The 23,477-nt window shown below is 38.6% G+C and overlaps 1 protein-coding gene across 2 annotated transcripts; it reads left to right on the top strand.

Moving 5' to 3' along the window:
• The first annotated feature begins 1,583 nt into the window (after positions 1 to 1,583).
• On the top strand, positions 1,584 to 22,486 carry dhtkd1 (dehydrogenase E1 and transketolase domain containing 1). 2 transcript variants are annotated; one of them, XR_005992377.1, is made up of 17 exons: positions 1,584 to 1,848; positions 2,126 to 2,278; positions 4,553 to 4,764; positions 4,862 to 5,056; positions 5,301 to 5,570; positions 8,350 to 8,521; positions 8,640 to 8,838; positions 9,049 to 9,361; positions 9,451 to 9,535; positions 9,746 to 9,885; positions 9,991 to 10,141; positions 10,232 to 10,338; positions 12,341 to 12,505; positions 13,609 to 13,691; positions 13,925 to 14,091; positions 19,599 to 19,672; positions 21,381 to 21,466. XR_005992377.1 is itself a non-coding variant. In XM_041796361.1 (17 exons), exons 1-17 carry the CDS (start codon positions 1,677 to 1,679, stop codon positions 21,642 to 21,644), a joined length of 2,772 nt encoding a protein of 923 aa, XP_041652295.1. In that variant the 5' UTR covers positions 1,584 to 1,676; the 3' UTR covers positions 21,645 to 22,486. The 2 variants fall into 2 exon arrangements, 1 of the variants encoding a protein (XP_041652295.1); XM_041796361.1 differs by lacking the exon at positions 19,599 to 19,672 and adding an exon at positions 21,543 to 22,486.
• Positions 22,487 to 23,477: the final 991 nt, after the last annotated feature.

Raw genomic sequence — 23,477 nt, forward strand, 5'->3', positions numbered from 1 at the left:
AACTTATGCTGAACGGCTCTGGAGCCACATATGGCTCTTTTGTGATGATTTGTGGCTCTCTTATGTCTTAATTTCAAATATTATTCCCCCCAAAAACCATAAAAAAGAGAAACTTTGACTTCAGAAATGATCCATTGCAAGTCACATTAATCTGTTTGTTTCCCACAATTATACAGTTTGCTTTAATTGTCAACCAATCCCCCCTTTTTTGCCACTTGTAATCTATTTTTACTGCTTTAAGCCACTTCTCAACACTTCTTTTTGCCACTTTCATGCTGTTGTTTCCAATTATTCACCAGTTTTTGCCTATTTCATCCTGCTTTTTGCAAATGTTTGCTCTTTTTGATGTTTTTTTTCACCCACTATTCACTCATTTGAGCTTCATTTTGCCATTAAATGCCATTTATTCCCCTATTTTTGCCACTTTTCTCCCAGTGTTTGCCACTTTTTGCCCATTTTGCCACCCTTTTACTGATATTTGTCACTTTGGCCCTTTTTTGCCACCTTTAACTTATTTTAATTATCACTTTTCACCACTTAGATTGTGGCGCTTGCAAATGTATTTTTTCTAGTAATTTTTGTAAAAAAAAAACAAACAAACAAGAAAAAAAAGCTTTCACCTCCTCAACATTCAGGTAGTTCACATAATACATAAAATTTACAATGCACAGACATTTCACATTCATTTGGTTCATTATCAATGTCTTGCCTCAATTTCCATAATTTATATCATAATCATTTTAAATCACAAACAGTCCACATACACAAAGAGGCCCACACAACACTGTTGTCACAACTGAACTTTATTCGTCTTTTCAAGAGCACATTGACTAATGTGAACCCCAGATGCTTCTGCAGATGACATGTGACCATCAAATGATGGTATGACAACTGTACGTTTGATGTTTTAATCATGTTAATAAACTGTAATTTGTGGTACTAAAGTGAAACTGAGTGATCAGAGTGCTGTCCGTTTATATTGTCCGATGAATTAATATTGTGTAATCTGACGAATGTACGCATTAACAGTCGGCAGTTTTCTGCCAGCATTCATTTCAGGCTTTTGCTGCGGCGGCAGTGTTGCGTCTGGTCTGGATTATTGATTTAAATTCCTCGTATTTTTGAAGAATGATTGTCTGTTCCTCCATTGAGAAATCAGCTGCTCTGCAGACTTTCTCCATGTTTGCGATTGGTCAGACGCTGCAAACATCACCCCTTTTATGTGAGCGCGGCCTTGTTAAGCCAGCTTCGTCGTACAGGCCTCAAGACAGGTTTTTGGCTCATTTATGAGTAACTAGATGTCCCTGAACGTGGCACAAATGTTGTCGTTGTGATGGACACTTGTTGCATTACGTCATCAGCCGTCGTCTTACCTCACCACATTTACTAGAGGAAGCAGTAAGTTTGTGTCGAAGACGTTTTCTCGTGTGCTCGTGGTAAAAACAAACAAACAAAAAAACAAAAAAAAAATAAAAAGAAGAAAAAACAAAAAACAGAGAGCTAAAGGATAAATATTTTTTTCGTCAGTGTTGTGTGAAACGAGTATGCTGACCCCGACCAATGGCCTTCAGATGCGGCGTCTCCTCCCACTACGCCCCTCTCTCGGCAGTATGGCCGCCGTCTTGTAGCAGTTGTATTGTGCGGTTTCAAGAACCGAAGCTTTACCCTCGATAAACATGTCTGCTGTATTTTTCTTGAAAAAGTCACTGAGCAGACTACCACCGAGTGTCGCTCGGCAGGTTGTCAGCTGCAGTTATCACACAGAGAAAGGAGTTTACGGATACCGACCCAAGCAGACCGACAGCCAGCACAAGTTGCCGACAGAGCGCATCGCGGCGCTGAACCAAGGTCAGTATGGACTTAAGTCTCCGTAGGGGACAGTTTAACAGCAGAAGACACGACTAGGGGAAGTGGGTTGTTTTTGCTGGGAGGGAAGTGTTTGTCAAATGTATTCAGCCCCTTCTATCTGTGCGAAATGCACCAGAAGTTGTAGCTGGGTACTTTGTTGATGTGCATTGATGTTTCCGTGAGCCGAAGTTGTGCGTCGTGGCAGACGTGATTAAAGCTGCAGTGAGGTTTAACAGCTCATTCCTGACAGTTGTTGCTTGTTTGGCTTTGTGATCAGATCATACCCTGGCCCGTCTGGTGGAGGCATACAGAGCACATGGACACAAGTATGCCAGAATTAACCCATTACTACCTCAAAAGCCTGTAGCTGACAGTGTCCCGGAGATAGACCTGCTGGCTGGCACCATTAAAGGACAACTCAATACTTCAGGTAAGTGCAGAGGTGGAGAGTAACGAATTACATTTATTCAGATAACTGCAGTCGAATAGCTTTTTTTGTGTACTTTTACTTTTTTTAAAATCAGTAATTTGCATTTTACCTAAGTATATTTAGGGGGAAGTGTTGTACTTCATCACGTTATTAAGCACAGAGTAAAAAAGTAAACACTAAAAGCCAAAAGGTCCAGACTTTCTGCCAACAAAAAAGAGAATGACCAGTAGTTTAACTTTCACAACACATGACAAGTACATTTTTCCACATTTCATCCCAAAACAGCTGTTGCATTTCACTTGAGATAAAGTTACACCTTATAACAAATAACCTGCTTGGAGATTCATATTCTCTTGTAGTTATTGCACATTAAGGAAAGATCATATTTAATTCTGAAGGCCTCTTGGTTATCAAAACTAACTACTCAGTGCTTTGAGTAAACTTCAAATTATGTACTTTTTACTGAAACTTGAGTACATTTATAAACCAGTAACTTTAATTCTGTTTAAGTAAATTTCAACCAAAATAACTGCTCTTTTACTTGAGTGCAAAAGTCTGGTACTTTTCCTCCTCCGGGTAAGTGACAGCTGTAAATGAAACCTACGGTTACATTTCAAGCATTAATTTTATGACAATACCTTCTACTGTTTATATCCTATAATCAAATTAAATTGTCAAAGTTATTTTCAATACAACTTTATTTTTAAGTCTTTGTTATCTAATATAATCAAAAAGTACAAAAACGTATTTGTTCATGGTAAACTACCTTTGAGAGAACAATGTTTTTGTTAAATTAAGGTAACTAATTGGCTTCCTTTCACACTCAATCAACAGCACAGGACAGGACAAATCATGAAAGTGACCCTGGTGCTCAAGACTTAAAAGGGCTAACCCCAATTAAAAACAATATAAAACAAGACCAGGGAGAATAAATGCAGGATACAAGTAAGAACATAAAAATGAGGTAGGTTAAAGCAAGATAGAAGTAACAGTGTACCTCTGTTAGTAAAAACATGGTAGGTTATAACAAGTCAAGTCAGGTCAAAGATGCCATCACTAAAAACAAGATCGAACAAGGATTGTCAGATAAAAAGTGTAAATGACAATAAATCATTCATCAATAACTCAAAGTTACTGTAACCTTTTTGCCCAAGGCATACCTGAGAGCAATCCAAAATTCCATGGAACGCCATATCTGCACCCATGTTGTAGTGATATCGATGATTGCACAAACTCTCATGGAACACCTAGAATTGCCAGACCATTCAAGAACCACTCCCCAAGACTTGTTTTCATTTGACAGACAGACAAGGTAGGACTCTGTAGTGCCTGCCAGGTGGCAAAACTGGAAGGAGTGGTGGAGGAATCCTGTTTGACTTTTACTAGAATGACATCAAAGTTTAGCAATCGGGTTTCGTGATAACCTTACTACAATCACTGCTTAAATAACCTGTTATATGAAGTGCAACTGAAGTTCTTATGATTTCATGATGCTTTCTGGAAAATACTACATTTTTAGTTTTAAGTGCAGTAAGGTGGTTTATGGCTTTCCTTATTGCACAAATATTTGAGATTCTTTTTTACATTAAAATTTGAAGATTTGTCAAAAAGTTAGATAACACTATTTAAAGAAATACAGTTCTGTTATTTTAATGATCAATAGTATAGAAAAGTGCAGTAGCACTGAAAATAATCCACCCATTTCTCAATAAAGGTATGTTGGAGAGGAATTAATCTTTCAAAAAAATCCTTAAAAGCTCCTGCTCACTATCTAAATTGTAAAGATATGCTCCTCCTTTACTGGTGCAACACTGCATAATTTGCAAAACTTCAATATTTAGATTTTGTCAGTATATCTGTTAAGTTTAAAAAGTGTGGAGGGCTTTCCTTGGAAGTTTTGATAATTGAAAACAAGAAATCAACTACATCAAATTAGATGCAAAAAAATTCCCTGTTTGTTGCTGTGGTATTAAAAGAGAAATTACTTGTGATTTCCTGAACAATACGTGAATTGATGGGTGGCAGCAAGTGTACTGGCATCCTCACTTGAAAAAGAGTTGCAGTTTTTAGACACAAGTTGATAGTAATATCTGCCATATATAAATTCCACGTTAAATCCTGATTCAACATAAATGCATGAGTAAACACACTGTGATTATATACTATTCAGTATTATGGACATCACCTTTATGAGATTGAATTTGAATGGATAACATGTGTTTGCAGGACATTAAAAACCTTTGTGAGTCCATCAGTGCTGTGATTTTCCTGCAGGTCTACAACACTTTGGGAAGACAGAAGCTTCTGTTGAGGAGGTTGAGGCCTACCTGAAAGAAGCATACTGTGGCAACCTGTCAGTGGAGACCAGCCAGCTGAGCAGCCTGGAAGAACAGGAGTGGTTCACTGACAAATTTGAAGAGCTCAAGAAGAAAACTTTCTCCAATGAAGAGAGGAAGCAGCTGGCAAAGATCATGCTGGAGTCTCAGGTCGGTCAGAAAAGGAAGAACAGGATAGTATCAAAACATGTTGTCACAGATTATTTTTAATGATCAGTTTCTTTATTTTGTCATTCACATACTATAGGAATTTGACCACTTTCTGGCCACTAAGTTTGCTACTGTGAAACGTTATGGAGGAGAGGGAGCAGAGAGCATGATGGGATTCTTCCACGAGCTTTTCTTCCAGATGGCTCACAGTGGAGTCACTGACATCGTCATCGGCATGCCGCATAGAGGTCGTCTCAACCTCCTGACGGGTCTGCTGAAGTTCCCACCAGAGGTATATCAACAGATGAGACATGGAAGTTTTTGAATTATCACCAGGACAAGATGGCATTTCTTATTTTCCGCTTTAGGAATCAGTAGTATGAGTAGGTAGAAATTTAATTAAAGGATCAAATAGCATCAAACAGTGATTGTCTTCAATCAGTCACACTTAGGTGTGCATAGAAAACTTATCACAATCTAATGAATATGATGTGATGTGGTCAAAGAAACTGTTCTAACATTATCTCTTTCCCCAGCTCATGTTCCGTAAAATGCGCGGCCTCAGCGAATTCCCCGACACTTCGCCTGCCTGTGGTGACGTCCTCTCCCACCTCACCTCATCAGTGCAGTTGGATTTCGGAGCCGCACACCCTCTGCACGTGACCATGCTGCCAAACCCATCTCACCTGGAAGCGATCAACCCTGTGGCTCAGGGCAAAACTCGAGCCAGGCAGCAGCTAAGGAGAGAGGGAGACTATTCACCTGAAGAGAAAGCACAGCCGGGGGACCAAGTTGTCTGCCTGCAGGTACACTTCATAACAAATAACAGACACATGCAGCAAAGGAAGTTTAAACCTGCTAGAAAGAACACATATATTTGATATAAAGATGGCAGGAAACATTGGGATTAAGATTTAGAATATTATATACAGTAAATGTTTTTTTGTTGAAATTACACTTCAATTTTCCTTTCTAGCATTGTCACAATACCGAATTATTAAACTTTAATGCTAATAGGAATTACAAATAACTGAAACCTGTTTTGACACCATAGCAACAAAGGAAAAAGGTCTATATGGGCTGTTTTTATGTTTAATTCACAAAAATTACAGGCACATATGACACCAATTACATAACAAATAATGTTACACTTGCACAAATGTACAAGCAAATGTTGAAAATATATTTGTGCAATTTAGACATTGCTCTTTCTCTTTCACTTGCACAAGCTTTTGGTAGAAAATGTGACTTAAGGTAGTTTTTTAAAGGTCTTTATACCACTTTCAAAGAAATGAAAAATTTTGATAAATGTAGTCTTTAATTTATTATTCTTTGTTTAATTGTAGAGCTAGGCCAATCCCCTTTTCTTCAGTCCTGATGATGTGTAAGGTAACACAAATGGTAAAAGTGACACCGTATTTCTTGTTCAAAGAGCAGAAGACATTTCAGAATGCATACAAGTCAGTAGCATTCCCAAATTAAATTAAGCTTTGTGTTCACATAAGAACAAGTATAAGCAACAAATGTAATGTTTTCATTTCAAATATTTGAAACTTAATTTCACTGTAAAATAACAGCAATAATTTTGACAACCAACATTATCTCAGCAGCAAACTGAAAATTTAAACAACAATGTACCACTGCATAGGAAGTAAATATCTAGAAATAAAAATCTCCAAAACACCCTCTTCAAATCAGTAAACAGCCAATGATTCAACTAAACAGAATATATCTGTTGCAGCTTGAAGTAACAAATGGGAAATATTCAAACAAAAAATTGACAAATAAAAATGAACTGGTTCTAAAAAAATTACGCTTCCTGGTATGGGCGTTAACAATAAAAGCACTTGAGGAAAACAACTATGGACTTTTATGGCGAAGGATTTGTCGGAAGTACCACGTTTACCATTGATTCAGCTTACAGTCAGCCTTGCTGTCACTCTAAATAGTGGCTTCTCCAACCTTGTTGTACTCTTTATTATTTTATATCATTATCTTTTGTTATATTCCTGGCAGCAGACCAAAACCTCATATCTCCAAAATCATCACTTTTCAGCAATTGAAAAAAAAAAGGCTGTGTTTTTCAAATGATTTATCACTCAACAGATATGGTCATGGTTTTTTGGTTTAAAATTTGTAAAAACCCACAGACAGATGTAAAAGGTGATCCGTAGCTCTGATTCATGAAAAAAATAAAATAATGAAAAACGACGATACAAGGTTTTTGCTCAACAGCAATGATATTTGTGTAAATGTTACATACACTGTATATATTATGTTAAAAACATATATTTGGAAAGAAAATAGTATTGAACAAATAATACCTCATTTTTAAATATATACTAGTATTAACTTTTATACTCCTTGCACAGACTGGTTGGCACTTTGAATTTCGTTGTACACATTACAATGACAGTAAAGCTATTCTGTTCTGTGATTCTGCCATGCAAAGCTCTTTCATGCTTCTCTGTTCTTCCTATCACCTCATTTGAATATTTCTTTGCATTGTCCTATCTTTATCAATCAGTGCTTTTACCGGAATAAAGAAAGTTTGACTCATTGATTTTAGAATTGTCTCATTGATATGTGTTTGAGACTGATCCATTTTACTTTTTCTGGATTTGTTTCCTACAATGAAAGAACAAAATTATTAGGATATTTTCATTTTGCAAGAATCAGTGTTTTTTAAACTGCTTGCCAATGCTTCAGATGTCACACTGAAATTAAAGTGAGTCAGAGATTCACTCCGACTCACTTTCAGGCATTCAGTTTGTCACTCTTTCCTCTCTCCCCCTTCATCCACATCTTTTTCCGCCTCTTCCCCTCTGCCACTATGTACATACAAAGAATAAACGCTGTGATTGATAACGGCAAGTGTTTGTCCTGCCAGATAGCAGTGCCTTAAGGTGTTAAGCATCTCTTGATAGAAATAATACTCCCCCATGCTAACTTAAATAGTGCAAGAACAGGTGTTTAGAGTAGGGTGTCAAGGAAAAGACATGGGTCAGCCCGGTTTAAAGTAGAACAGTCACAGCAGTTTTGTTTTGAGGATTTAAAAGAAGTTGCATAGAGTTAATTAAAGGGTGAAACACCGCATTGGTTGATATTAGTAGCATAGGAACATGTAGTCTTTATTTTAATGATTCCTCATGATTGTATGCCTCATTTATTTTAGATAGAACTAATATGAGTAAAAAGTCTTAATACATAGAAAAGAGGAGTAATAGCAGCTAATGAACCTGATTCACTGGTCTAATTGGTACTATACTTATTATTATGGGTTCTTTATTCACTCTTGATTATGAGCTATAACAGTAACTTTACAAATTTGCTGCCAAAATGGCACAGACATTCACACATGGGTCCTTAAATTGTTGTCTCAAAGCTGTAGACCTCTACCATATGTCCTGTGTGTCTTCTTTACTCTTGATCCAGGGCTCAAACTCTGCAGGAGGTAAAGAGCCTAAACCCCTCCAGGCTTTTGTCTCATGAGGAGCTTTTTAAACCAGTTCCTACCTGATATCCTTGCATTTTTAACACGGTTTCTTCCTCTTTTTCTTTCTCTCCATCTTCTTCTCTTCACAGGTTCACGGTGACGGCTCTTTCACTGGCCAAGGGATCGTTCCAGAAACTCTGACCATATCAAACCTCCCTCACTACAGAGTCGGTGGCAGTATCCACCTTATTGTGAACAACCAAGTGGGTTACACCACTCCATCTGAAAGAGGGAGATCCTCTCTGTACTGCAGCGATGTTGGTCAGTCAAACACTTCAGAAGCATCACAGTAATCAAATACAAATCTTGATGACAGAGTGTATTCAAATCTGTGTTGAGCATTGTACAGATAATATTCAGGTGCTGTCATGTATCGCAGGTAAGATGGTGAACTGTGCTGTGATCCACGTGAACGGCGACGATGCAGAGGAGGTGCTGCGGGCCACTCGGCTGGCTGTGGAGTACCAGCGGCTCTTCAGGAAAGATGTTATCCTGGACCTGATCTGCTACCGGCAGTGGGGCCACAACGAGCTGGACGAGCCTTTCTTCACCAACCCTGCCATGTACAAGATCATCCGGTCAGTTTTTCTTTTGCTTTATCACTTCACATTTTCCTTTCTAAACTAAACTGCAGCATGTGGAACATCTTTCATAGGTTTCTTATGCAAGTGATGAAACTACATTCTTTCGTTTTCTTGTTAAAATATTCATAAGGTATTAGCTTTGAATATTTGATTTAAAATTATTATTATTAAAAAATTGAAATTCCCCATGTTTTATCCTCCCAGGTCCCGTAAGAGCGTACCTGACTCATACTCAGACCAGCTGATCTCTGAGGGGTTGATGACTGAAGCCGAGAGAGACGAGATGAAGTCCAAATACTACAGCATGCTCAATGACAAGCTGTCCAATATGACCCTGTACAGCCCCCCACCCACCAACCTGCAGGGCCGTTGGGGAGACCTGGTGGAACCACAGAACAGAGTCACCACATGGGACACGGGTGTCCCCATTCCTCTGCTACAGTTTGTCGGAGCTAAATCTGTTGACATCCCAGAGGAAATCCAGCTGCACAGCCACCTGGGAAAGACGCATGTACAGGTACTGCCAAACTCTCGGAGGAACTGGATCATCCGGTGTTGACACAGAAGCAGCTACATGAGGGTTTTTCTCCTTCTTTGTGAACTTAGGCTCGACTACAGAAGCTGGAAGATGGGACCAAGCTGGACTGGTCCACAGCAGAGGCCTTGGCTTTTGGCTCTCTCCTCTCCCAAGGTAAGGAGAAAAAACATCTGACTGAATTTAAAGCTCTTGTGAGAAACTTTGGGTTTCAGTGATTTGACACCCCCAGTGGACAAAGCCATACATTTAATTTCTTTGGATCTCTTGTCCCGTACATGTATAAATTCTAACAGGGACTTTAAGAACGATGGAATTGTATTCTCAAGAATGGATTTTCTATATAAAGTTCTATTGTTGTTGCAGGATTTAATATCAGAATCAGCGGACAGGATGTTGGAAGAGGCACGTTCAGTCAGAGACACGCCATGGTGGTTTGTCAAGACACAAACGACATGTACATCCCTCTGAACCATATCAGTCCTCAGCAGACGGGTTTCCTGGAGGTGAAATCTCTAAAAACCAGCACATCACTTTTACATGATGTGGGTAAATCCAGGTTCATTAGGATATGTTACACGTCCTGATGTGGTGTGTTTTTGTGTGTTTAGGTGTGTAACAGCCCGCTGTCTGAGGAGGCTGTGCTTGGATTTGAATATGGTATGAGCATCGCACAGCCAAAGCTGCTTCCCATCTGGGAGGCTCAGTTTGGAGATTTCTTCAACGGAGCGCAGATCATCTTTGATACGTTCATCTCTGGAGGTAAACTGTTGACCACTTTAACTTAGATCTCAATGATCTGTTAGACTTTCCCCAAAAGCCTTTATACATCAGAAACTGCTCTGTCTTCAGGTGAAGCCAAATGGCTGCTGCAGTGTGGGATGGTGATCCTGCTGCCTCATGGCTACGATGGAGCCGGACCGGAACACTCATCCTGCCGTATGGAGCGCTTCCTACAGGTCAAGATGTCTCATCCTTGTTAGACCAGACTACTCATGAATGCCTACATCTAGGGTCCTTTAAGCCTTAACATGTACATAACTGCCTGAAACAAGACAAAAACCAAAGTCATTTCAAGATTTGTTTTTTTGTCCTGTGGGAGATTTGCCGGTTCAAAAATTAGATAAAATCTGGTAGATATCCAATTCCGGTGTTGGCATTACACACCAGGCCTGTTCTTTTCAACACTCAGCAGTCAGATCATATGAGCAAAAACAAAATAACATGCTCAACTCCTGTTAGTTTATTGTCTGTTACTTATCTACACACCAAAACCACCTGAGAAGCTTTCATGGAGGTTTAATGTTTTACCTCAGCTAGTGCAGAGGTTACGTTTTGTAGCTTTGAGGCATTTTAGTGCTAAAACATGGGAAGACTTCTGCTGAAATATGCAAACCAAAGCTGTTAATTGTGCTGATGTAAAGCTGCAGAGAATAAGTTTAAGAGGATGGAAAAAGAGGACTCATGTAAAATATGGATATTTGATTTTTGATTCTCGATTTACAGGAGTTTTGTGCAAAACCAAAGGAGCTCAATGTTGCACTGAGGTCATTAATTTACATGTTACTATCAGCGGAAATCAATAGAAATCACAGGCATAATGATTTTTAATTTCCCAGCAGCATAAAGCAGACAAAAGGCACCAGATTAACTGTGTGGTGTCACCTCCTTATTCAGCCCTTCTGTATTATTTGCACATTTTAAGTTGTAAATACAGATTTTAGACATTTTCAAATGTGATCAACATGGGGCTGCCTTTCATCATGGGAAGCTTTAAGGCTTCTATACGGATTGAATAGAGAACAGACAAATAAATATAAAAGAGAAATAAGTAATTACAGAAACAAAGCATGCTTTAGATGGTTGATGACTCACTGCATGGTCCTCTAAACTGGTGTTTCCCAACCATTTTTCCTTGGAGCCCCCCCCCATATGTACTTAAGCAAAAAACTAAAAGCATAGCCCCCCGAGGACCCTAAAGAGAAGAAAAAGTAACACACTGCAGTCAAAAATCACAGATTTGAATTGTTTAACTGATCAAACCCTGATCTTTGCTACCACCCCCCCACCCCCCCATTGGTTGGGAACCAATGCTTTAAACAATGTATTTAACACTCTTTAAAAAAGGCTGTTTTCAAACTTTCAGCGTGAATTCAAATTTTCATACACCAATACGTCTGGGTTATCGTGAACATTATTTTCTCATATAGTTATACTTTTTCCTCTGTGGTATTTTAAACAAACAATCTTCGATGTTCTCAGACAGTAGTTAGATTTCCATTCACCAGTTTTTATTTTATTTTTTCAGAGTGTACTTGAAAAACTTGACAAGAAATGCTGCAAATTTCAAAAAATTGAAAGATGACAAAAATGTGTTAAAGCTTGGAGAAGGGAGAAAAGCTGACATTCAAAGAAAAGTGCCACTTTTTCAGTGGAAACACATTTGAATAAATGTTTCTGCATTAACACACCTGAGCACCAGGAGCCATTATGTTTTTGCACTTTCAATAATAATAATAATAAACTTTATTTGTGTAGCACCTTTGAAAACAGAGGTTTACAAAGTGGTTTGACAACCTGAGGAATCACAGTTTAGACAGAGCATTGTAACACAAACAGCAAAACACAAGAAAGACAAAATCCCACAGAAGAACCCATGTTTTGGAGCAAAATTCAATGCAACATTAAGCTCTCTTCCTCTCTGTCTTTTTTCATGTAACACCATCACACACACTTGTTTACTTTAGTGACTCACATACCAATAGTCGATGGAAAAATGCAAAAATGTTACCACATTTTTAAAAATTGCTTTAAATTTCTCCGTACATTTGGACAGAAACTTCACTAGTGACCCACTTTTATAATCCTACACACATCTTAACTCAGCACCTCTGCTCCCTGTTGTGTTACACATTTCTTCAACTGTAAATAATTTCTGACATGTTCTCTCTTGTCTCGTAGATGTGTGACAGTAAAGTGGAGGGCGTGGACAGTGATGCTGTTAACATGGCCGTGGTCAACCCCACCACTCCTGCTCAGTACTTCCACCTGCTCAGGAGACAGATGATCCGCAACTTCCGTAAACCTCTCATCGTGGTCGGACCCAAGACACTGCTCCGATTTTCTGTAAGCGTTGAACATACCAGTGATGTAAAAGTTTCTGCTCTCAGTCAAAAAATGATGGAAATAAATATATCTAAATATAAAGCAGGATCAATAATTCTCCATTTTACCCTCAAAAGCAGTTTTGCTCATGTCCTCTAAAAATAAAAGCACATCATAGAGTTTTTGCCACAGATTTTTTTTCAGGAACACATCCGTGATCTTCTTAAAATGGCTTCATGACCCACCAGTTTATGAAATACAGGAATTTTGACTGCCATAATAGAAGTATTTTGGATCTTCCCGGTCTACTCCCAACTGGATGTGACCTCCAAAAAGAGGAGGCATCCCAATCAGATCCCCGAACCATCTCAGCTGGCTCCTTTCTATGCAGAGTAACAGAAAACTCATTTTGGCTGCTTGTATCTGCAATCTTATTCTTTGGTCATTACCCAGAGTTCATGATTATCGGTGAGAGTTGTAAAAAAGATCCACTGGTAACCAAACAACACCCACAGTACTGCAGATGCTGCACCAATCCACCTGCCAATCTTGCAATTCCTTTTACCCTCACTCGTGAACAAGACCCCAAGATACTTGAGCCCCCTTTACGTGAGGCAGAGACTCACTCTCCACACAGAGGGAGCAACCCACCGTTTTCTGGCTGAGAATCATGGCCTTGAGCACATCCAGTAAGGAGGAGACCTCAGGGAAGACCCAGAATGCACTGGAGGGATTATATATCCTGTCTGGTCTGGGAGTGCCTCGGGATCCCCCAGAAGGAGTTGGAAAGTGTCGCTAGGGAGCAGGAGGACTGGGTTGACTTGCTCAGCCTGCTGCCACTGCAGCCTGGCCTCAGATAAGCAGAAGAATATGGATGGATTGATGAATAAAAGAAGTGTTAATCAGTGTGAAAAAAGTATCAGGGATATTTTATCAGAAGTTAAAACACTTAAAGATTAATCTGTTCGTGTGTCTGTGTTGAAAGTTGACACAAAATTGATTCGTCTAATCTTGACATCCCTTTTTCATACATTCAGAAAGAAATAGTTTCCATCTCTGACTGCTTTTCCAAGATATTTAATTTATATTTACATTATTAGAGTAATGTTTGTGGTTTTTTGCAGGGAGCTGTGTCCAGCCTGGCTGAACTGGCACCAGGAACATCTTTCAGACCTGTAATTGGTGACACCTCAGTCTCAGCAGAAAGGTACATATCAATAAAAAAACACAATATTTTTATAAATGTTTTGGGAAAAATCCAGTGTTCCTGTCTGTTTTTTCTTTTTGGAAAACCCTGGATAGAGCCAACTAAAGCAGTTCAAAAACATTGGCTCCAGCCCCCAGTGCCCCCCCGAATGGGATAAGCAGTTTAGATAATGGATAGATGGAAGGATGGAGTAACCCCTCAAACGAGTCCTTTTGTTTTCTCATTCCATGCAGTGTCCAGAAGGTGGTGCTGTGCTCTGGGAAGCATTATTACGCTCTGCTGAAACAGAGGGAGACATCAGCAGCCAACCCGAACACTGCACTGATCCGTGTGGAGGAGCTGTGTCCGTTCCCTCTGGAAGCTCTGCAGCAGGAGCTCAACAAATACACTAACGCCAAAGGTACGTGTGGGGGAATCCCCTCTGCCCCCGCCCAACTTTTTATTTGCAGACATGCAGCAAAGACCACTCAGTCAATGTGGAAAGTCCTTCATGTCTTGTAGGTTGTTACTACCAAGCAACAAGGGCTCTTTAAGACAAAATATGACTTTCAGAAAAAATTTCCCTGGGAAGGACTTGAGAATACTTACTCTAAAATTAGGGCTGATTTATTGTATCACTAAAAAACAAACACAGAAGGGGATAAGGCTACAACAGAAACCTCATTATAATATCTTTTTATATCCTTAAAATCAGTTAATCATGCTGTGAATTAAATCTTTCCTTTTTGTACCATTGTATTTGAAAAGTTTTGCTAAAACTGTCAAACATATTGTAAAAGGAGGAAGTTTTCAAGATGCTGATTTTATCTCCTGATTAGATATGTTTCATTTTGGTTGGGGCACGTTCAGTGTGAAAGACTGTTGTGTGATGAACTCTTTGTTTTGTCTTTAATATTTCAGATTTTTGTTATTTCCCCTTGTTGCATTATTTTAAATTGTTTTTGTGACAGATGCAGTACAGGAAAGACATTTCTTCATATAGTGCAGGCACAAAGACAGATCATGTTTCTTCACATAAAGTTTAAATAAATGTGTAGCATAAATTCATCCTCAATCATAAGGTTAAAGGAAACTTTAGCAATATTTTAGTGTTGATGTCTAATCAGTGCTGGTAGTAAATGAAGCTCTAAATTCCTCACTGTGTGCTATTCTGATGGAGAAAGCAGAGTTCATATCAGCAGCGTAAACATATAGCCACTTTATTAGGTACACCTGTTTAACTGCTCATTAATACAAAGATCTAATCAGCCAATTGCATGGCTGCAACCAATGCATTTAAGGCATATAGACACAAAGACAATCTGCTGTGGTTCAAACTAAGCACCAGATTTGGGAGAAATGATATACCATTTTACCAGACGGGGCGGTCTGAGAATTTCACAAACAAAAGGTCAGAGGAGAATGATCACACTGTCATGAGCAGGTAGAAAGGCAACAATAACTTGACTCAATCAGGAGACAAGTGACTGATTCAAAGATTTTAAAGAGATGTGATATTGAGTTACATCAGGGAGTCCATACACTGATGGTGGTGTCGGCTCACGATGTCATCTGAGGATGATGATGTCTGAGGACGATCATGCAGTGTAGAGGCTGATCTCAATGTGGGGGGAAGTGGATGGTCACTCTCAAAGCGTTCTTTTGTTCAAGAGCTGGCAATTGTTCTACTTCTAAGTCTCTTCTTCTACTATTGGTAATCTGGCAGGTATTTCAATGTTTGGTGCAGCGGTTACTACGTAAACACTTCTGCGAGGTGTCCCCGAATGATGTCAAACCGCTCTGATGTAGTGGCACTTGGAGGTGGGGCGGGCACACTTGGGCCCTACTCCAGAGCAGGACTGTTCTGAGCGCAGGTCAGCGTAGGTCAGTGTGGCCAAACCTGTGTTGGAAAAGTAAATCAGCACAGCTGGGTTTGGATCAGTGCAGCCAAAAGTCATAGTGGAAAAGCCTTAATAGTTTAAGAGGCCATTTTTACTTTTAATGAAGATCTAGAGCTGGTTAATCTTAGTTGAAAGCTTGTGTCATACAGGGCCATCAACATCAGATAACATGCTGGGGGGCCAGGAGAACAAAAAAGTTTGCTGCTGCACCTCAGAGACATTCTTTGTACCCCACTTTTTCAGAAAAGTTTGTTGAATAATGCTAAAATTTCTCAATAAAATAACATAAAACCAAAAAAAAGGCAGTAGCATTAAAAAGTCGAATAAAAGCTGCATTTCAGAAGCATGAAGAAAAAAAGGAATGTCAAAAAAGATTAAATAGAGGTTAAAAGAAGTTTATCAAGGTATGAACGTGGTGCAGAGAAACAAAATGATCTCCATGGCTTTGCTTTAATCTCTCTAAGTTAGATCTTTATTTATTTGGTGAGTTTTATCACAGGCAGGGACATCTGTAGTTGTACTAATGATGTTAAAGTCCTTGTACACACCTGGTTTTGTTTTGATCTTCAGTGAAAATGATTAACCATGAGCAGTGACTTTAACCTTTAGTGATTAGAGCGTGTTATTTCAGTTTAAGTCTTGTTTACTTGGGAGGAAAGCAATTTTTATTCCGCTCACATCTTTAGAGACACATCATTCTCACTTTGAATGTCGCGTAGAAAAAAACAATCACAAAAGCAGACACAGATGTGAGTCACAGAGAGCTGAATGCTTTTCAGCGGCGCGCTGAAACTTCAATAGAAGTCTGACAGTCGCAGCTTTGATTCGTGAGTCCTCAAGTCAACTTTAGACGTCTTTTTAAAGAGACCGGTTCATGCAAATGCAACAGCTCTTCTGACACTCAGCCATCTGAAGTATGAGCTTCAGCAGATTGAAATTCACAGCAAAGCGACAGCAGAGGAGTTTTTGTCATCCCGCCTTGAAAGTGTGAGCACAATGAGCGTCAATCCACACTTCATCTGTGATTGCCTCATTTGTTACTCAAAACTTTAAGAGACTGAGGAACTTCTGGCTCCATCGCTAACATCCTTCTCTTAACTCATGTAGCTTTTGAGCTTGTGGGTTTTAAAATACTTTGTGAACATGTTTTGTATTTTTTTTAAATAAAATAAAATTGAAATATATAAAATCAGGAAGGGGGATTTTACATATTTTGATAAGAGCTCAAACTCTGTAGTTGCTCCTTTGCTTGTTGAGACTATATTTACTTATTTAAGCAAACATTTTTGAGGGCATCTTTCATCATTTTGCCTAAAAACTTCCATGTATTCTTTTTGTGCTGTGATCTGAGAGACCTTAGCATCAGTTTTAAGTGTTTGAAACGGTCTGATTTTATGTTAAAGCTCTTCCGCTCACGGTAAAGATCTAAATGAAGGTCTTTTACATTTTACCCGTACTAAAAAGTTTACAGAGTGCTTGTATCATCATGGGATCTTGGCCCTTTTTTAATTTGATGTCTGTGAAAATATTTCTAAACAGACCCAACAATTATTGAATTGTTTTTTCATTTTTATGCCAAAGCAACACAGTGAGTAGACTACAGCAACAAAGGGTTTGGCTGCAAAAACACAGAAGTATCCCCGAAAATTTCTGAAGCCCAAACTAGACATTTAGAGAATGATAGCTGTTTCAAATAAATAAAGAGACTGACAGCAAACACAATGCCTGCACATTTTTAAAGGCACATCCTTGTTTGAAAGCACTGAAAGGTCAAGAAAAGAAACCTCAAAACCTCAACATCCTCATATGATGTTGACTTTCCACCTCTTAGTGCTAACCTTCCCTGTTTGAAAGATGTCAGAGCTGTTCAGCACTTCCTGCACGTTCTCATAATGTACATTGATTCACTGTTTGTCAGGTTTATATCATCTACACAGGGGTGTCAAACTCAAGGCCCAGGGGCCAAATCCGACCCGTGTTACAGTTATACCAGGCCTGCAAGATCCTATCATATTTCTATTATAACTTGTCCATCAGTATAAGGCAAGATTTCCTCTAGTATAAAAATGTAAACTTAACCTTGAGGATTTAAAATATCGTTGGTAATTTTAAAAAATCCAACAAAGTCAACAGTAAAGATAAGTACATACAGTCAGAAATATTGGAATCAGTTTGTGTTTTCATTTCATATTCTCCATTTTGGATCTCAAAATTATGACTCAAACCTATGATTTTGACTTTTTTTTATCATATTATATGACCTTTTAGATGCACAATTTGACATTTCAAGTCACATTTTGACCTTTTAAACGCATTATTTTGAATTTTAGCTAGTATTTTGACCTTTTGAACTCGTGATTCTTCTCATGTATTTGCCTTGTAAAAATGTAGTTTAGCTGTTTTAATTTAGTGTTTTGACCTTTTGAACTAACAAGTTGGACTTTTTATCTCAAATTTGAGCCTTTAAATGTAACATTTTGACTTTTTAATTTCAAAATGATCATCAATGCCAAAAAAATTAAAAAATTAAATTCATGTCACTAGAAAAGCGCTCAGAGAGCGCAGACCTCCGCCATCAGCCCTATCTCCTAATAGTAAAGAATCTAACAACATTCCTGGATCCAGACGGTGATCCGGATCACTCCCAAAATCTAATTCGCTGATTACTCCCTCCCTGGTGGGGTGGAAACATGGTGAGACAAAGCATTGGCTTTGCTACATGTGGAAGTTACGGCAGGGGGTGAATATTCCTCTATTCCTCCCAGCATTGTGAGTATTCTCGCTACGATTTGATGTCTTTCTCTCTGTTACTCTCCGACTCATCTCCTCGACTGGGCGTGCGTCTTTCAAACTCTATAAACTCTAAAACTTTGAATGAGTTACTCATGTCTTTCCATCTCCTGGTGTAAAGTGGTAACAGCGCAGACCTCTGCCATTAGCCTTATCTCCCAATAGTACAGAATCCTTTAAAAAAAATTCCTGGATCCAGACGGTGATCCAAATCAGTCCCAAAATCTAATCAGTTCTTCCTTATGCCATTTCTGACATTTCCTGAAAATTTCCTGAAAATTCATCCATGATTTTTTGAGTTATGTTGCTAACAAAAGAACAAACGAACAAACAAACCCACCCAATCACATAACCTCCCTGGCGGAGGTAATTACTGGTGAAAAATGAGGTTGACAATTTATAGTTCAGTGTTGACCCAGTTAGGCTCTCAGGTTAGTCCTAAATCCAGAATCTGGCCCCTGCTGTGATTGAGTTTGACACCCCTGGTCTACAGTGTTGTTTGTCATGGGCAGCAATAATCAGGGTAATGGGAGCTCAAACAAAGTGTGTTTTGAGGTTAGTAGATTTATTGGTATTTCTCTGGATCTATCAATAACTTGTTTGAAAACAGTGAGAAGGACTATCACACTTCCAAAAGTACAATATGTAGGATTTTAGCACTGAAACATCAGCAGTAATTAAAAATGACTTCTCATATGTTATACCATACATTCAGAAAGTTTTCAGACCCCCTTCACTTTTTCAGTCTTTGTTATGTTGCAGTCTGATGCTAGATTGAAAAAAAAGATATATTTTTATCTTCATTAATCTACACTCAGTACTCCATCATGACAAAGTGGAAACCGAATTCTTGAAATTTTGTGTAAATTCATGAAAAAGAGACAGGATTCCCAAGAGCACGGTAGCCTCCATAATTCTCAAATGGAAGAAGTTTGGCACAACCAGCATTCTTCCAAGTGCTGGTAGCCTGACCAAACTGAGCAATCGGGGGAGAAGAGCCTTATTAAGCGAGATGACCAAGAAACTGAGAGATCCTGTGTAGAGATGGGACGAAATTCCTGAGGGAAAACCATCACTGCAGCCCTGCACTGATCTGGGCTTCATGACAGAGTGGCTAGACAGAAGACTCTCCTCAAAACAACATAAAAACCCACTTGTCTTTCATGTGATTTGTCAGTTTCTATTTTTCATACATTCACAAAGGTTGTAAAATTCTGTTTTCACTTTGTCATTACAGGGTCCTGAGTGGAGATTAATAAGAAAATAAATTAATCTAATCGACTATCGCATCAGGCTACAGCATAACAAAAGGTGAAGGGGGCTGAATACTCTTAATGTACTACACACGTTTTTAGTTGATCATTTTCCTTAAATATTTTCAACACTTTTCAAAGCCAGAGAAACGCTTAATTTTTAAAGTGTAAGTGGCCTACCTGGTTAACACTATAAGCTATCCCAGAATGCTTTGTAGGTAGCTTGCAGTGCGAAGCAGAAAGGCCACTTTTCACAGCTTTTCTTCATCATAGTGTGAAATCATCCATTAAAAAAAAACCTTAAGGATTGCTTAAGGATTGTTGAATAGTCTTTGGTGTAAAACATGAAGTAAGCAGCAAAGGTAAGAAAGTGCTATTGTTTGACTGAAAGCCCCCAAAGTGGCAAAGTTTATTAACAGATCAGCATTTTAACAAATACATTTATCCAGACTCCAATAAAAGAAAATGTGATAGTAACGTGAATAATGTGCAGAAAAAAGTTTGGTGTTGATACAGTTCATATTTCTGTGGAATAATTTTTTTAAGAATAAGCTCACAATTTAGCCTAAGCTTTAAATGTAAAGGCTTTTTTCAAGTGCATGAGGCTTGTTGAGTCAAATGGTGAGAAGTGCTTGACTCAGTCTTATCTGCAGATTTGTTCTGAGGTTGATTTGCAAAAAAAAATCTGAAAGTAAAGGTTTCACTTCTACTTCTTCTGTTTCGTACTTCCTCCAGAAACAGAAGTGAATTCAGCTTGAGTTTCTCACATGTCTATTCTCTGCTCAGAGGGCTTGGAGGCAATTTAACTGTTCAATATTTAACCCTTTAAAGTGTTGTGAAGATGCCTTCAGTGAATCATGCCATCAACTATGGATTCAAGATATCAGAGATATGCTGCAGATATACGATATGCTGATATTTGCCATCTCATTTTAGCTGACATCAGTACCGGTGTATAAATGTAGTTCAGACCTAAATTTTCAGTCATTTAAACACACTTTAAAGTTTAAGGATGAACAAAGAAACAAACTTCAGTCCTTCAAACACTTTAAATTATAAGGAATTAGGATGAACATAAAAGACTTCAGATGATGTAGGTCCGTTGATGTGAGAGGTAAGTCACAATTACTAAAAATCTTCATTTTTAAAACTAAAATCACATTTTAACTTATCATAAAATACTTCATTATTTTGTTTTAAGTCTCAGAAGTAACAAAATAAAGCCAGAAGTTTAACTCGCGTCACTTTTTTATAATTTATTTTGTCTGCTGAATGGAACAAATGTTGCGGTTTAAAAGGTGTTGGATTAACTGATGACACACTCTACTATTCTAAGAATCTGTCAGTGTCTTCTTAGGCATTAATGCTACTTGGGAAGAGTTTGCTGGGCCACACAGAGATGAATATTAGAAAATAAAGATGTGGCTCATTTATGGTACCTGTGACCCCACAAATACTTTCTGAGTACTGTTAATGTATCTGAAAACCAAGTGTTTTCATTACACTCTCCTGCTGTTGAAACAACAATATAATCTCAAGTTGTGGTTGTCCAAGGGTTTTGGTGGGCCCCGGAAGTTTCAGGTCTCAAATCAGGCTGTAGCATACTGCCGTTTGGGAATGTTTGATTTAGAGCTGATATTTACTGCTGATACATTTGTGGTAAATATCACCAGAAGTTTTCATATCTTCTAATATTATGTCGATAGTGTCATGCATCCCTATCTTTCACCATTGATGTTGATCTGAATTAATACATTTCTCCACAGAATTTATTTGGAGTCAGGAGGAGCCTCAGAATATGGGACCCTGGTCGTTTGTAGCTCCCAGGTTTGAGAAGCAGCTGGCCTGTAAGGTGAGCAGCGTTTACAGTACTTTTATAACTAAACTGTGATATTATCATACTTCATTTCCCCCCCTTGTCTCTTCAGCTCCAGTTAGTTAGCCGACCTGCTCTGCCTGCCCCGGCTGTGGGCATTGGGACCCTCCATCATCAACAGCAAGAGGCCATCCTTACCGCTACCTTCTCCTAACACCGAACCAGACTTGAACCAGTGATAACCAGAACACAAGCATCAGTACTACACTACAAACTGTATCTGCAGTGTTCCTCCCACCATGGGACAACTATGCATTTAACATGCAGGGCTGCTGTGAAAACACAGGACCCTTCAATGATGTGATTTTAAAGTTTTAAAGTTAGAAGTTGTGGTTTGACAGGATGGTCTGATTTCCTGTCTTCTCCTTTGTCTCACTGACTCTGTTGTATCCTTTATGTGTTCACGTACACAAACACTTATTAATTTGTTTTGAATCTAAATGGAGGCCTTAGTAACAATGTTTACAAAGTAGTTGTAGTGAAGATGCACTTGAAGCTGACCGGCATGTTTATAGCACTTAACCTGCTTCAACCTTTAAGAGCTCAGCAGTTCAGGAAAACAAGGTCTGGTATTCTCAGGCTGTCATTCTGCTTATTTGTGCATTTTTGTACTGATCCTACTGAACAGAAAATATCAGTTTACCTGGTGGAGAGCATTATCCTTCAAATGACTATGAATGAGAAGTACCGTTGGGTCTGAAGCTACTTGGGTTTGATAACCCAAAAAAAAAAAAATGGGAGTACTGACAACTGGATTTCTGAACTAACCAGAGGGAGATGTTACCATTTTAAACATTTAATGTTAATCCAAGCTTGAGTTTGATTATTTGGAAATTTGGTTGTGCAAACTTAGAACAAGAAGTACCTAATCATTATTTAATCACGGTTTGAACGAGACTCGAATTGAGGAATAATAGCATTAAAGGGCTTATGTAAATAAACCAAATTAAGATATTCAAAATGAAATATTTTCAAATAAAAATATTTTCAATTTTATGCGTAATGTATCTCTTTTTTCCCTCATATGTTTGTAAAGAAAAAAAGACACCTCTCTCAAGTTTGATGGAGTATTTTTGGACATAATAGATCAGCGACTCTCAGTTGTTTGAGGATCAGGACCCACCACCACCTCCACATGAGAAATCACAACCAAATAATAAAAAAATGTCATCCACTCAAATTTATTTGATGGAAAAAGTTGTAGTTTTGACCTTAGATGGAACAAAACATGATTGAAAAAAAGAGGAAGAAGCATGGAATTAAGGATTACCTCATTATCTTGGGAAAAAAAACTTTTTTATGATGACTAGATGAAAAATAATTTGAGACCTAGACATAAAGACCAAAATTTATCAATCAAATGAAAACTGAGTAAAGTCAGGGTGTTGGTTCAGCTTGCTGGGTGGAGCAAGCATCCATATCCAGAGGCTGTACCCCTTGGCGCACTGGTCACAGAGGACTGATTTCCAGTCTCGGCGCTGTTTGGCCCCCCCCCCCCCCCCGAGGCAAGAAGTCTCAAAAAATGATCCTTAAAAACCCTAAGTTAAATACAATTACCTGGATTTATTTCACCCTCTAAAGTTCTTTCTCTTTACCTGTTGCTAATGTGGTAAAGTATCTGATCCTCAAACTTATCTTTTGTTTGCTTTAACAAAATTAATATCACTGAGTAGTCAGTTACCTATGGGTGATATGTTAGGATTTTTCAGAGCATTTTCACAATAGATGCAATTTTCTTGTTTCCAGAGTATAATTGCGCCCCCTCATCCCCTGATCTGCTTTCACATTAAGAACATTGCGCTGTGCACAACTGCATATGTACACATGCCAATACAGAAGGTGATGCAGGGGCGTAGTTTGTTTACAAATCCACCAAGAAAAAAAGAGGGGACTATCGTTGCAGAGTACTTCCACCTCTACCATGCTGCTCAGAGGATGAAATGGGCTTGTGCTACATGGCAACCACTGTTTTTGAGGAGACAGAGGA

Source organism: Cheilinus undulatus, linkage group 9 (genome assembly GCF_018320785.1).
Source record: "Cheilinus undulatus linkage group 9, ASM1832078v1, whole genome shotgun sequence".
Classification (NCBI taxonomy): domain Eukaryota; kingdom Metazoa; phylum Chordata; class Actinopteri; order Labriformes; family Labridae; genus Cheilinus; species Cheilinus undulatus.